Source organism: Gopherus flavomarginatus, chromosome 9 (assembly GCF_025201925.1).
Source record: "Gopherus flavomarginatus isolate rGopFla2 chromosome 9, rGopFla2.mat.asm, whole genome shotgun sequence".
Classification (NCBI taxonomy): domain Eukaryota; kingdom Metazoa; phylum Chordata; order Testudines; family Testudinidae; genus Gopherus; species Gopherus flavomarginatus.
In genome coordinates this window covers 83,917,717-83,933,905 of record NC_066625.1, presented here as the reverse complement: position 1 = coordinate 83,933,905, position 16,189 = coordinate 83,917,717, and the positions used below count along the sequence as shown (strand labels likewise).

At 39.1% G+C, this 16,189-nt stretch overlaps 1 protein-coding gene across 1 annotated transcript in view; it reads left to right on the top strand.

The window, feature by feature from the left end:
- The window catches only part of TTC23 (tetratricopeptide repeat domain 23), a 59,085-nt gene that overhangs the window by 29,652 nt on the left and 13,244 nt on the right, over positions 1–16,189 (top strand). The window contains exons 8-10 of the mRNA XM_050968927.1: positions 2,288–2,412; positions 3,956–4,171; positions 9,891–9,974. Of these exons, the coding sequence (XP_050824884.1) occupies positions 2,288–2,412; positions 3,956–4,171; positions 9,891–9,974 (425 nt within the window). The remainder of the gene's footprint in view (positions 1–2,287; positions 2,413–3,955; positions 4,172–9,890; positions 9,975–16,189) is intronic.

Here is a 16,189-nt window from a genome sequence, read left to right as displayed (position 1 = left end):
AAGCGTGTACTTGGGGTGGCAAGCCACGGGGGGCGTTCTGCTGGTCTCCGCGAGGGCGGTAGGCAGGCTGCCTTCAGTGGCTTGCCTGCGGAGGGTCCACTGGTCCCGCGGCTGCGGTGGACCAGCCACAGGCATGCCTGCGGAGGGTCCGCTGGTCCCGCAGCTTTGGCGGACCTCCCACAGGCGTGCCTGGGGAGGTTCCGCTGGTCCCACGGCTTCGGCGGACCTCCCACAGGCATGCCTGCAGGAGGTCCAAAGCCATGGGACCAGCAGACCCTCCACAGGCAAGCCGCCGAAGGCAGCCTCCCTGCTGTGCTTGGGGTGGCAAAATCCCTAGAGCCGCCTCTGCTGCAGAAGAGAAGAATGAGGAGAGATTTGATAGCTGCTTTCAACTGCCTGAAGGAGGTTTCAAAGGGGATGGAGGTAGGCTGTTCTCAGTGGTGGCAGATGATAGAACAAGGAGTAATGGTCTCAAGTTGTAGTGGGGAAGGTCTAGGTTGGATATTAGGAAACACTATTTCACTAGGAGGGTGGTGAAGCACTGGAATGGGTTACCTACGGAGGTGGTGGAATCTCCATCGTTAGAGATTTTTAAGGCCCGGCTTGACAAAGCCCTGGCTGGGATGATTTAGTTGGGGTTGATCCTGCTTTGAGCAGGGGATTGGACTAGATGAGGTCTCTAACAACCCTAATCTTCTATGATTCTAAATTTTTGCAAATGGAATCTGTAACAGGGTGTTCTGTACCCTTTAAGGGGGTGGAACTTGGGGCTAGCACTGCCTGTTCTGTGACCTGATTCTTTAAGGAAACAGTCGCAGTGGACTGGCACCAGCTGTTAATCAGGTAGATACCTCTTTAACATGATAACATCCAGCAGGTAGGTGACACTCGTGGCGGGAGCCTGGAGAGGAGAATTGCAGGAAGGCATTGAGTCAGGAGGGAGGCTCCTTGGGATGGGAACCAGAAGCAGAAGGGAGATTGTGCAAGAAATGCACATTGGAAAATATAATCCCAACTATAGATACAAAATGATGGGGTCTGAATTAGCTGTTACCACACAAGAAAGAATTCCTGGAGTTATGGATATTTCTCTGAAAATCTCTGCTCAAGGTGCAGCAGCAGTCAAAAATGCTAACAGAATGTTAGGAAGCATTGGGAAAGGGATAGATAATAAGACAGAAAATATCATATTGCCATTAGATAAAGTCATAGTACACCCACACCTTGAATACAGTGTGCAGTTCTGGTCGCCCCATCTGAAAAAGGTATGTTAGAACTGGAAAAGCTACAGCGATGGGCAACACACATCATGGGGGTATGGAACAGCTTCCATCTGAGGAGAGATTAAAAAGACTGGAACTGTTCAGCTTGGAAAAAAGACAACTAAGGGGAGATATGATAGAGTTCTATAAAATCATGAATGGTGTGAAGAAAGTGAATAAGGAAATATTTACCCCTTCACGTAACACAAGAAGCAGGGGTCACCTAATGAAATTAATAGGCAACAGATTTAAAACAAACAACAGAAAGTACTTCTCCAGACAATGCGTAATCAAAAAATAAGTAGATAAATTTGTGGAGGATAGGTACATCAGTGACTATTAGCCAGGCTCTGGGTTTCCCTAAGCCTCTGACTGCCAGATGCTGGGATTGGACAACAGGGAATGCATCACTTGATAATTACCCTCTTCAGTTCATTCCCCCTGAAGCAGACGATAGGATATTGGACTAGATCAGGGGTAGGCAACCTATGGCACGTGTGCCAAAGGCATCACGTGAGCTCACACTGCCCGGGTCCTGGCCAGTGGTCCAGGGGGCTCTGCATTTTAATTTAATTTTAAATGAAGCTTCTTAAACATTTTAAAAACCTTAATTACTTTATATACAACAATAGTTCTGTTATATATTATAGACTTATAGAAAGAGCCTTTCTAAAAATGTTAAAATGCATTACTGGCACTCGAATCCTTACATTAGAGTGAATAAATGATATTTTCTGTCTTATTATCTATCCCTTTCCCAATGCTTCCTAACATTCTGTTAGCATTTTTGACTACTGCTGCACCTTGAGCAGAGATTTTCAGAGACTTGGCACACCACTTCTGAAAGGTTGCTGACCACTGGGCTAGATGGACCATTTGGCTGAACCAGTATGGCCGTTCTTATGTTCTTAGGCTATTTGCCTGGGTAAATTTCTCAGCATGGTTTGAGGGCACTGCAATCTGGCCCTGAGAGAGTAATATAGGTTAATGACCTCCAATTTCAAGTATATGTTACATTTATTTAGATCTGGCTGAGAAGTATTTTCAAGAGAGCATTAATGCTTTTAAAGAAGCTGAAGGGCTGGAGAGTGCTAAATGCCTTGGAGCTGTGGATGATTTCTGTCAGTTTCTTATAGCCACTGGACCACAGTAGGTAAGGAATTTTGGAAGATCACTCTGTTCTTTATCCATTGACACACTTTATAAGTAGTGATGTGTATATTTTTTTGCTAGAACCTTTCCACAGAAGTGGTATAGCTCTCACAGTCAGCTCATGATAGAGATGATGGTGAAGAAAGAGGAGACTAAATAAATAATTCATATTTTTTGTTTAGAATAATTAGGGGTTTTTCCATTTGGGAATTATTGTAAATAGCTCATTATTTTTAGAATTATGTTATTTGCCCTTTTTATAAATAGTTTGTTTTCATATTGAACTCTGTGATCGTTCGCTATGTGCTATATATCATGAATGGAAAGTGATTGGTCACCTCAGGCATATGATATTGTTTGTTTCGTGATTGGATGGTCTGAGCTTTTAGAAATAAAATTCCCTTTTTCTGTATGTACTAGGAGTCAGTAACCTTTGGCACATAGCTCGCCAGGGTAAGCACCTTGGCGGGCCGGGCCGGTTTGTTTACCTGCTGCGTCTGCAGGTTCGGCCGATCACGGCTCCTACTGGCTGGAGTTAGCCACCCCAGGCCAATGAGGGCGGCACGAAGCGGCGGCCAGCACGTCCCTCGGCCTGCGCTGCTTCCCACCACCCCCATTGGCCTGGAACGGTGAACCGCAGCCAGTGGGAGCCACGATAGGCCGAACCTGTGGACGCAGCAGGTAAACAAACCAGCCCAGCCCACTAGGGTGCTTACCTTGGTGAGCCGCGTACCAAAGGTTGCTGACTCCTGTTACATACCAATATTCATAATTGTTTGAATCTATTGTGCAAGTAAAAACAGATCTTCAAATTGTCTGGGAGAGTACTTCTGAAACAGGTAATCTCACTAGTATTTGCACTATTATTTATTTTTGAATAACAGTAGCACCCAGGAGCCCTAGTTATTGTGCTAAGCACTGTACATAAACAGAAGAGAAGTCCCTAATCTAAGTAATATTCCCAACATGCTTGCTTCCGTTGAATATGGTTGTGAATAAAATCTCAGTCAACTACACTTTTTGATAGAAGAGCTTGCAAATATCAGCAAATTGAATCAGCAGGCTTTGTGCACAAAGACATTCACAAATACTTTTGTAATATCCTTTTATCTATATTTAGGGATCACTAATACAATAATAATAATTTAAAGCCCATTGAAAACAATGGGACGCTTTGCACTGAATTTAATGGACTTGGAATCAGGCACTATTAATATATGATGGGCAGAGAAAGAGAAAATCTTCGACCCAAAAAAACCAAAATAATGTCAGTAGTTACACTAGTAAGACACTAAAGAGTCCATTCTTTCTTTTCACCAATTTCTTTTTGAAAATGAACCCAGAATTTCACTATCTGAGGGTTCTCATTTTGCACACATAGTTTTTGGTGCCTGTTATTTCCTGTCTCACATTTAACTAAAGAAAACTTGGCTCAGATAATAGACCACACTCAGAGTGTGTTTGTTGTTTGTAACTGTAATAAAGAGAAATGATTTTCATTGTTATATAACAACAAACAGACGTTATCTTATATCCTATAGCAACTGATGTTGTTCTCCTTCCCTGACACGTTTTTAATTTTTTTTTGGCCATTTTTCCTTTCACAGAGAGCACCAATAATGCTGAAAGGTTCATTAGAAGCTAAAATATCCCTATTTGGGTATCTCAGCCTGGAAGTAGCAGAGACATACTGGCTCCCAGGAGGAACAGAACTGGCACAAGGACACACACATTTGGCATACAAGAAACTTAAGAAGGTAAAACCATAAGCTTATGAATAGGCCAGGATAAAATGACATTTTTTTGTACTGGTAGGTTATGTCCTGGCAAAACTTTCTTTGGCAAGCTGAAGCCTCTTTGTACTGTCATCTGCGTGAACAAATATAGCGCCCTCTAACCTAGTGTAGGGAAACTGACCTGCACAGAGTAGCTGCAGAATTAGGGCAGTGCAAAGGTAAGCTTTAAACCACTCTCACACATCCATCCCTGGCTCGCACACTGTGCAGTTTGGCCCCACTAGACAGATCTGACCCTGACACCTGCACTTTATACCTCAAGGAGAAAGTTAGGCTTTTAGCTCTGCTATCTAGTATCATGCAATGTTTAATTCATGCCTTACTTTGTCAGCGCTTACTAAAACTTTCCTGTAGTAAGAAATGTATAGTCTCCTGAAAGGGTCCTCTGCATCCTTAGGAACCTTCACACATTCCCCGCTTTTCCACCCACCTCCTTTGAGTCTCAGTACTGAGGGTACCAGTTGTCTGTTAGACAATCTTTGAAATCCATTCCTTCTTTCTCAGATGCTGGTAATAAAAGGAATTCTTCTTCCCCTCTGCCTCAGCAAGCAGGAGTTTTTGTCTGGGTTTATATTTTTAATCTCAAATAACCACTTCTATAAAGAATTTTTAATTGTAGTGAACTAAACCAAAATATTGGTGTGTGCCTGTGTATATCAGTATTTGCCTTCCTAAACCATTGTTCTACTTTTATTCCGCTAGAAGCACATCATAAAAAGGAGAAACACAGGTTGTGTTTTAAGGGCTTGATCATATACTTGTTGAAGTCAGTGACAAAGTTCCCATTAACTTTAATACTGCAGAATGAGGGCCTAAATGCATTAAATCAATCAGTCATTCGTTACAAATTTATAAAGAAGCATCCATGCTGCATTAAAATCAATGCTAAGAAAAAGGCATTGACATGTAGGACATTATCACCTCAAAATTTAGGCAGATGTCTCAAAAAAGGATTCTATGAAATAGTTCTCTGTTTGGGGTTAGAAAATGAATGCGATGATTTTAACGCATTGCCCATTTCTAAATTTCACAGGAAAATTCCATAGATGATAGAAAAACTAGTAGCTGTTTTGTAGTGCAGAACATACATTTCAAACATGGAAAACCAAATACGCTATTAACATGCTTTAAGATGTATGCAAGTGAAGCAGGTGTTTTTAATGGTTTTCCCTATACTTGATGCATACCTAGAAAAGGTGGCCTCTTATTTCGCAAATGCAGTTTTCACTCTGCCATTTCCAGGCACAAATAAGTGCACATGCAATTGATGTCCCTTAAAGCATTAAGCAACCTAGTAGTTTCCCCAAATTAGACGGATTTTGTGACACCAGTTGCAGTTGTAGTTATTTGCAGCAGTTAAAATGCAGGCACAAAATAGGAGGCCAAGTGAAGGATCATTAAAAACAGGCACTATGTGTTTTATTACATGTAACTTTAAGAAGTACATTGATTTACATACCATGAATTTTGTTTTTAGAGAGAAGGGTAAGGAATTAGTGTTCTTGTCTACTTTAATGATAAATTCTACTCTTAAGATAAGATGACCTTATAAATACCTTTCATAGACATTAAAAGAAATATCATATGACTTTGTAAAAGCACATTCACCTATTTTATTTAGTTATAGAAACCTCTGGCAGTTTAAAGAAATTGGAATTGTAATACTGTGTGGTTAAGGCTGACTCTAATTTTAAAGAGTAATATACAAGGTTACAACAGAATAATTCTTTCATACCACAATACCCAGAAGCTGGATATTTTCCTGTGCTGTATTGGATAATGGTTTGCTGTTATTGGCCTGATTGGGGAAAAAAAACGTATTAAAACAATACAACTTTTGGAGACAGATTCCTCAAATCAAATGGGCAATTTCAAAATGTTTGTTTATTGTAAGTAAATATCGTGCTTGTGAAGGTGCTGAAGTTTCAAAACAGCAGAAAATTATCACCTCCTCATTCACTGAGCAGTAGAAATATCAGCTTCCCACAGTGCTCTGCCAGCGTGTCCCGGCTCAGACCTACAAGTTAGCTCACTCTCTGTGTCCATTCAGTTAATGACTCTACTAGAAACATGACTAAGGCAAATTCATTAAACATAGGCCACCAAATAGAGAGGTTTAAACTGGTAACCTACATTTGACAAGTTTCACTACCAAACACGGGTTATGTATTTTTTCCACTTTGGAGTCTTTAGTAATTAGTGAAAGCACCCCCATTAAAACATTATGGGCTGGGTTTTCCAAAAATTGAAGCCCATGGTCTATGTGTATTTGCATATCTACATAGTATACTTAAGCCATTTGAGTACATAAAGGAGCAAATAACTCATTAGTGCTTGCAATTTCTGTAACTGTGTACAGATTGTGCATAAATAGGCACCTACCATCAGCCTCAGCTTTCTGAAAATTAGGTCCAAAGGATGAAAAGGTGGAAATCTGTTAAATTCCTTTCAAGAAACAAGAACTAATGGCTGCTTTTAGATAATAATACTTTGCACTTATAAAGTGACTTCCATCAGAGGATCTCAAAGCAACTTACAAAGGTAGTTACTACTTTTCCCTCCATGTTTACAGATGGAGAAACTGACAGAGATGAGTGATTTGCCCAAAAGTCTCCTTACAGCCTATCCTCTATTTTAGCTGCTAGACTGTGCCAACTCCCTTATAATTTACTCTGCATTCCTTTTGTGTACATCTCCTTTTTTAATCTTTAATCAAAAAAGGTACTATAGAGGTGAGCTTGCAGACAATATGCAGGGTGTAGTTACAACCCCATTCTAGTATAGCGACAACTCGCAACAAAAATAATCTATACTTAAGTCTGAACCTTTGCAATTGCCCAATTTAGTATTTGGAATGTGTGAGGCCAACAGCCTCTTAGTGGGGCCTGTTGTTGCAGGCTACTTTAACTGCACATTCTGTGTTCTGCTGTTTGCATCACAACAGCAGCTGCAGCAGCAGAGTTCCCAGCTTACCTACATGGAATCCATTTAAAACAGAAGCTTTTCCAGATGTAGCTTTCCCTGTGCTCAGGGGTCTGTCTGATACATGGGTATAAAAACAAATCAGAAGATGAGATTATATTATGTAGTACAATGTAACATTATTCAATAATCAGTTGAAGGCGCTAGCCTGAATGGAGAAATATGGAAGGGCTCTGTAGGACTTCAGCTGAAAAGAGAGAGTCAGACGTTTTTGTATCATAAAGTCCCTTTTTCACCTTAAGGCAAATACAGCTCTAAACAAGTTTTTGCATGTTATATAAGACTTGCTAATAATCTATGGCAGTGTTTCCCAAACTTGGGACGCCGCTTATGTAGGGAAAGCCCCTGGCGGGCTGGGCTGGTTTGTTTACTTGCTGCGTCCGCAGGTTCGGCTGATCGCGGCTCCCAGTGGCTGCAGTTCGCTGCTCCAGGCCAATGGGGGCTGCTGGAAGCGGTGCGGGCCGAGGGATGTACTGGTGCCACTATTCCTATGCATATTCTATATTAAATAGAATATATGCTGTTTATCTCACACAAGCACCAAATGGGCTATATTGTATAGTGAGAAGAGCTCTTTAGAAAAGCTATAGGGACCCATAGAGTTTGTTTCTCAGCTCAGAAAATTTATAAAAATTACACTAGTAAAGACTGATATTCGTGACATTTTCGATGACTATTTGGACTTGCTCTCATCATATTTAATGTAGGATGTGTTATGGCATAGTGTCCTTTAGTATACAGTACTTTATCTGAGATGAAGGGAATAGAGTGCAGACAGAAGTATGATATTGAAGTTGACCATTTCTCTTTAATTCCAAGTCATTGACAAAATATGCTAACTTCACTGAGTGAAATACCAGCATTAGGCTGCTGAATCCAAAACCAGTTATCACGTCAATAGCTTGAAACAATCTGTTGGTATCATAGGTGTCTTTTACCATGACGCTTATCAGTGCAAAAAGTGTTCCACATCTTTTAAGGTTATTACTACGTCACCACTATTTTTATGAACCTTACTTCATTATGTGTTCTGTGTTTGTAACTAATGGCACATCCCTGTAGCTAATGGCATAGCTGTGGCTGGGGACGGAAGGATCTATAAGTGTCTGTTTCAGTCTTTCCTATCTGACATAGTGAGATCTTCAACTTTTCAAAACATCTCACTTTAGATGTGTTTCAGCTAGTTTTATTAGTGAAGGAACCATTCCCTGTGTTACCAGCTATGTGAGTAGATGTATTACCAGCCTTTGTATGATACTTATTTTTATAGTTTTGATTTTTTTTTCTTACTCTAGTCCAGACTGTTTCTCAAACATTAATTAGATCAAGGAATGATTAAAATAAAAATAACACTGTAGTTCTACAGTTATTCAGTTAACATAAGATCATGCTTGCAATGTTCTCTCTGTGATCTCCACTTGAAGGTTAGGTCCTTGTAAATACATTTTTTAAAAAATATGGTGCATTTAAAATTAAACCTTGACTTTTAGAGCTGGTTGAAAGCATTCTGATTTCCTTCCACTGAGGGAACAAGATCTATTCCTGTATGAAGTATCATTAGTCTTTAAAACATGGGTATCTGAAGACCCATTTCATCTTGTAACTAGCTAGCTGTCAACAACAAACTTTAAGGGTAATTTTGGGCAGTGTCTTATTAAAACACAAAACAATTGTGTTATTAAAGCTTGCTGTTAGCAGGAAATACCTGTTTCTCTGATCCTCTGTATTCTGCCTAAGAGGACAAAACAAAAATGGTAAGCTCTTTGGCACAGGGACCATTCTGTCTTTTGTGTTTCTACAGCACCTAGCACACGGTGGGTACCACCAGAAAATATGAATAATCATATTTTTTGTGGGAATTTTTTTTTCCTCACTGTTCTGCGAGGAAACAGCTATTTGTCTGAATTTCCAATGCACGTTTTTTAAATTAATGTTTTAATATTTTCAAGGGCTAATCCAAGGACTGCATGAGTTCAGATTACTGCATACAGATTAGAGATGCACCAAATGAACAGAATAAATAAAAACCAGCCAGAACCTTCTCTCCACCATGCAAATCAAACACAATTTTTATTTTTAGGTACAAAACTGTTTGATTAAGTTTATTTTTAAATTTTAGTCTGTTGTTCCTGGTTTTGGCTGGAAACTCTTTAGGGTTTTAGAGTCATTGCTGTAGATCCCCCTATTAGTTTCAGCCCTGTTAAACTATGTAAAACTTTGCCATAAATACAATTCGCTTTCCCAGGAACAGAATGCAACATAAACCCTGAGCTAAATTTTCCACTCAACCATATGCAAGTGGTTTTCTTTAAGGTGAATGTGGACTCTATTTTATTTGTTAGCTAAATGAATATCCCTATAACTAACACACACACACACCCTATATAATCTCAGTTTATACAATCAAAAATGAGTTTGTTTAGTAATCCAATAGCAAATATAACTAATTTATCTTCATCACACTCCCCCTTTAATTCACAGCTCCAGTGGAAGTGGCTTTATGAAACCCAGGGATGTGACAAATTAGTCTTGTTCTTATTTAATTTGCTGCCTAAGTATTTTGTAATATGATTAAAATTTTCTTTAAGATATCTGTGTTTATTTGTATAAATAAATATTTGTTTTTCCTAGCTTGGCTTTTTTGATCAAAATATTTTGGATCAGATTCTGGTAGTATTATGTATCTTATGTTTTGCAGTGCCTGTACCTTCAGACCCTCTTATTTGGCACCCACAACAAAAGGACTGTAGCAACCCAGGAGGACATTGACTTGTCAAAATGAGTGAGTTTTCAGTCTTTGTGGCTGATCTTCCTTTTATATGCTGTTACATTCTGTGTTTCCCTGCACGTCTGATATTTGGGCCATAGAGCTCACAGAAATGTCTAATGGAAAAGAAAAAGATGACCCACAGTGTTGGAAAGTTCACAGGGCAAGAGTTTGTTGAATATAACACTCTAATTTAAGGATAACTCTTCAGACTTCAACATCAGTGATCTAACCACAGCCTACAGAGATTTTGAGATGTACCACCACCCGGGCTTAGATTATTCAGAGCAGCAAATAAAATTCAGATGAGGGTAGATTCCCTTTCACCTTCATTCCCACCCCACTCCAGAAAACAAATTAGCAACACTGGCAGTGTTGTTCACCTATTAGGTCCCTACATCTAATAGACATCATCTACATCATCACAGTCCTAAAACTGTTGCTCAACATCTTCCTCAGTCACTAACAGATGTTGCCATAAGTCATCACGTAGCACCCTGTCTCTCTCAGAGGATGGCAAATTGAGCCATTACAGAAATCAAGTAAAGGCCAGGATTAGGAGAACAACAATCCATTGAAAACATCAGTTCCCAATTATAAAAAGTGTTTGGCTCCATGGATGAGATGAGTGTTTCAAGATATGCAGTGCTTACTGGGGCTGTTAATTATTCATATTTTGTAAATTAAGTGGTGAATAGTGGAATTGACAATGACCTATGATTTACAACACCCTTCCTTTTTTCGGGGTCCCAGATGTAGGAGCAAAACAGAGATGATCAGATAAAAAAGACCACAAGACTGTGCTATTCAACAGTACTCCATAGTGGGAAGGCCCAAAGCATATATATATATGACAGGTTTCTCATGCTTACTTCTGACGACTGAACCTGTATCTGCAAGCATCGGTCATGCAGAAATGAAATCCATCATTGGATTAAATACTGAATGTAAAGCAAACTTTCATGGGGACAGATTACTTATCTTAATGGATACAGAAAAAAAAAAAAATATAGGTGAACGCTATTTTTAATTTTAATACTCTTGGATCATAGCGTTTTAAGATCCTTAATGAGAGCCTCTTCAGTTTTCTCTTTTGTGAAAGAAAAACATTTTTTTTCCTGTTTGGAGATACAAAACTACCTCAGTAATAAAATAAATTTACATCAAAAATATAAATTCAGGCAGGCATTGCTGTTCTGCACTGCACGCTTACTAGCTTCTTGAACAAAGGATTTTAATTTTTCTATTTAGTTTATTCATAAAGGCACCCTATTACCTTGGTAGCCATGCACCATTAACTGCATTGTTCAAAAAACTGTTAACATCTTTTTGTTGTTTTTTTTTGGGTTAAACACAATAGGGTATGAGTTAGGAAAATAACCTCACCCTACCCCACCCCACCCCCAAAAAAAGTTGACAGTAGGGTGGGGTATTTTTTTTCCTTGTTTTTAAAGAAGTCTTTTGCATCACATATATGTAACTTTAAGTAAGTTCTGCCATATGAAGAACATCTAGGATTCATTTGAGCTCATGACTCTTCCTCCCGTTGGCAAAAGATGCCATAGCTTAAGTGTGCTTGATTTCAGGCTGCAACGTACCAGCTGTTGCTACCCATAGCACAATTTGGAAGGGAAAAACAGGATCAGTAGGGTCAGCTACACAATGAACATGCATGAATAATTGCAGATGATATCACTTAAAGATTTCACTTTCCAGTCTAACAGTTGTGGGGTTCAGTGCTTACATCTGTTCTATAGGGATTTTTATGCTGCAAGAATACAGGTTCATCCCTGGTAATTTTAGGACCATTTTAAAAGAATTTTGGATATAAAGGTGTGTGTATCTTTGGTAAGATGTTACCTTCAAGAGTTCAGTACTTAATGGAAATTTCCATGGAATCATTTGATGTTAGCATAACTGAGAACCATGATAAATCTAGGAATTAAGATAGGGTGACCAGACTTCAAGTGTGAAAAATCGGGACAGCAGGTGGAGACTAATAGGAGCCTATATAAGAAAAAGACCCAAATATCAGGACTGTCCCTATAAAACCGGGCCATCTGGTCACCCTAAATTAATATTTTAAACCATGTACTGGAAAAACAACCGAAAGTGATGGCCATCTCCTTATTACTCTGAGAGATGCCTGGGGTTTCAGCTCTGATTCACAGTACCTTTAGGGAGAGTCACTCAGAAGAGGAGCCTGCCTGAGTCCATTCATAAGAAGGGACTTCGATACCACAAGCATGCAGCATCTTGCCTCACTGAGATCCAGGAAGAAAGGCAGGGCATGCAGAATGGAGGCATTGGACCTGAAATCAGCTAGTCCCCAGAGCAACCAGGAGGAGGTGCACTAGCCACGAGCAGATCCTATGACAGAATGGCATAATTCAGCCAAATCTTAGAGCAGCAGGAAAACTGTGCTTCTCCTGTCCACTCCAACTACTTCGGGTTTATAAATGCCCTGTGCCTGCTGCTAAGAAGGCACCTCAGCCATTCTAACCATGCTGGTTAGATGAGTCAAGGAATTACTAGTTGCTGTGTTTTTACTCTGTCCCTGCCACCACAGTGATGCAGGCACTTCAAACTCCAGAATGAAAGAATGTGTTATTTGAACTGAAAGGGGCTCATGGAGCTGAACATACAGAGAGATCTCAAAGCATGAGACATGAAAACTTGAATTTCTTTTTCCTTTGCTAATGGAGATTTATAAATACCAACCGGGAGGTGAGGGGGAAGGAGGAGAAAGAAGCATATACACATTCTTTTTCATTGTTTAATACTGAATGTGAAAAAAGTGCAAAAATCATGAAACCACAACAGCAAGGCAGACTGCATTGTAAATGACCATACCACAAGCTGCCTGCAAAGTCTCACAGCTGACATCAACAAACCCTGCTTCAACATGACTACAGTCTTTTAAACACCTGCTATAGCAAACATCAGTCTGTACAGAGCTGTAGCTCTCTCATATCTCTCTCTTCTTACACATATATACTCCATTTTATTTGCTTTCAAATCCAAAAAAGTGTACATGTTTAAAGATTATTAAGTCCCCCACTTCTGAGGTAAACTACCTCAAGCATACAAATACAAACTTCTACTGAATAAAACTAGTAGTTACATTTTAACAAAATTCTATTTGTTAAATTCAAACTCAGCAATTACCTTATTTAATGAAAAAAAGAACAGCAAAGTTTCTATGAGTAAGCTTCAACAGTATGTGCTGATTGAGGCCATGTTATCAATCCTTCCAGCTCCACGCTATCAATAAAGTAATTACACACAAAGCTGTTAAATAGGGCGTCAGTATTTAAAAAAAAAACAAAAAAACAAACCCTCAGAGTAGTAGGTTATATTTTCTTGGCTAGGAATAGAAGCATGTGAATTAAGACCTGGATTCTGCTACCACAGTGGTTTTCAACATTTTTTAGGGGTTCACAACTGAAAAATTTTGAATGGAGGTGCGGATCCCTTTGGAAATCTTTGACAGTCTGCAGACCCCAGGTTAAAAACCACAGTTCTATGATAATGACACCCTTTCATGGACCCCTTAGACAGTCTGCAGCCCTCCAGGAGTCCATAGACCACAGGTTGAAAACCACTGTGCTAACACATCCAGATGGAGGTGGAATCTGCACATATCAAATTGCAACATCAGGGCCCAAGTCACTACCTCTTTGTTTCCAGGAACAGTCATTACCTGAAGGTGGTTGTCGTGCAAAAAATAAAATAGATCTGTGACTTTTTCCCAGTTTTAAATAATACTGAAGATGATCACATGAGGCTCGTGTTAATTGGATTCAAATGGAGAATATGCTGCTTACACAGTCTTCTTCAAAGCTTATATCCTTTATTCATTAAACCTAGTTTATTCATTAAACCTAGTTTTCATGGCTTGAGGGAACTCATCCATTGGAATGACTTCATGTTACTGTTCTTTTCCAATTCGTTGGGACAAACCTAAACTCTTCAAGCAGCAGATTAAAATTCTGATTCAATTTAGAATTAGAGCACTTAAATTTATGGAACAAACCTTTTCCTCTCCAAACAACTAAAGCAACCAGCAACAACATAAATACATTTCAATATGACCTACTACACCTGATAAGTTAATGCTGTTAAAGGACATTTTAAAGAGCAGCTGGTGCCTCCTTGGAAACGTTTTATTTAGAAACAATATTAACATGGTCTCTTTTTCTTCTCCTTCAGTACTATGGACATCTGTATAAAACAGGAATTTATGATTCATTTACTCCTTGCTGGTTTTTCCTTCACCTGATGTCCTAATTCTCTGAATAATGGAAGATAAATACAATCTAGCATCAGTAGAATTGTTTCTAAAGAAAATAGGTCTCAAAGTTTTCCACAAGGCATCAATAAATGCAGTTGATATTATTGGCTCTCTTATTTGTGGCAGGAGAATACATATGCTGCAGCTATCCTTATGTCTATTTTAAGAGAGCTTTTTTTTTAAGTTTCAACTTCAAACCAAATACAGAGAAAACTAAAGGTGATACTTGTCAAACCTGTGTGCCTAAACTTAGATACCTAAATTATGTTTAAGTAAATATTTTAATAAAATTCTATCAAAAGTATGAAATTACATGTCTAACTGAGCAACCATGTTTGAAAATTTTTGCCTAACTCCCATATAGGAATTTTTTAAAATCTAAAAATGCATTATTTTGTTGTTGTTTTTTTTAAACCCAGTTCCAGAGAGGATCAACTAAGGCAATGGAATTTTAAGCTGTTCTTTGAGCTGTAATCATTCATGAGCCCCTTATCGGTCAGTGGTAGCAAAAATATGTTTTACAGGAGCATATATGAATAACTCTGACAAATATATCGGTTATGTGATTAAGAACATAAAATAAATGTAGCATGCACACCTTGGATGCATCTGTACTACTCAACTTCATATTTCTTTCCAGCACTAGGGCCACTGCTCCCTCTCTTCCCAGCTCAGAGAACTGCATCAGTACTGGAAAACTGATACAAAATTTTGCAGTGCAGACAAGGCCCTATACTTAAACCTTGAAATGCTGATAATTACTTGAAGATACCTGGTATAGTCTCAATATTGGTAATGAAAGCAGATCCTAATACACTAGTTTGCCTCATATGAAAAGTAGGTTAAGATGTTAAACTACATGTCATCTATCTCCACTTCACATTTAAGTCAGTACTGCAAAGTAGTAGTCAGTTTTATAAAATCTAGCTTCTACTGATACGAAAGAAACGGAGAAGTTAATGAAGGCCACACCACAATAAAATAATTTAGTTGAATTGTAATTTGAGTTAAATACACACAAACTATGTTTAAGTAACATTGCGCTTGTGACCAAAACCAAACCACAAGAAAGGAATTCAAAGTTAAAGGCTAATAGTCTGGCACAATAGGGCTGTCTGGGTTTAACGGATGGTTCTACTTTCAGAGCATGTGTGTATAAAAATGGCAGCTTCTTGCTCTATATACCTAACTCACTGTATATTCAGAGGTGTGTCTACAACAAAAGTGTGCATGGGCTAGCCTCCCGAGCTAGCTTAAATCCAGCTAGCACAGGTAACAATAGCAGTGAAGAGAGCACAGCATGGACTTCAGCACAGGTACTACAAGTTCAGCAGAGACCCTGGGTAGGTACTCACCTTGCTAGTCCGTGCTGAAGCCCACTACTGTTATGTTAACAGGCTAGCAGGATCCAAGCCAGCTCAAGGTTAGCCCTTGCACAGCTTCTGCTGAGTAGGCATACCCAGAGTCAGATCTTCTTTTAGTGTCAACAATAAATTTTTGTTCATCTTTTTGCTCCTGATAGCACTGCAGGGCTAGTACAGCTACCAGAGAATGAGCTGGATGCTATTCTTGATTGGGCACCAAAGAATTAACTCAGTTCTAATTGCAGGACTGAAACATGCTCCTCGGTTACACACTTGAGCAAATCCAATAAAAACAATGGCATTTCAAGTGCTGTAACTGAAGAGTGTGGCCCGAGAAAATCTATTATTGGTGATAAGAAGTCACAAAGAACTCAGAGGAGTGACTTTCAGATCCTAGGTTGAATGTACAGTTAGAAAAAAACATCTTTTTAAAAACAGAGAAAGGTTGATCTGGAAACTGAGACACAATGAACATGGAAGCCATCAATGCCATTTTTTCAGTCACTTGTCAGAGAAGAACCACACTTGAGCTAATCCCACTGTGCCAAGGCATTATACCGTATGGTATATGT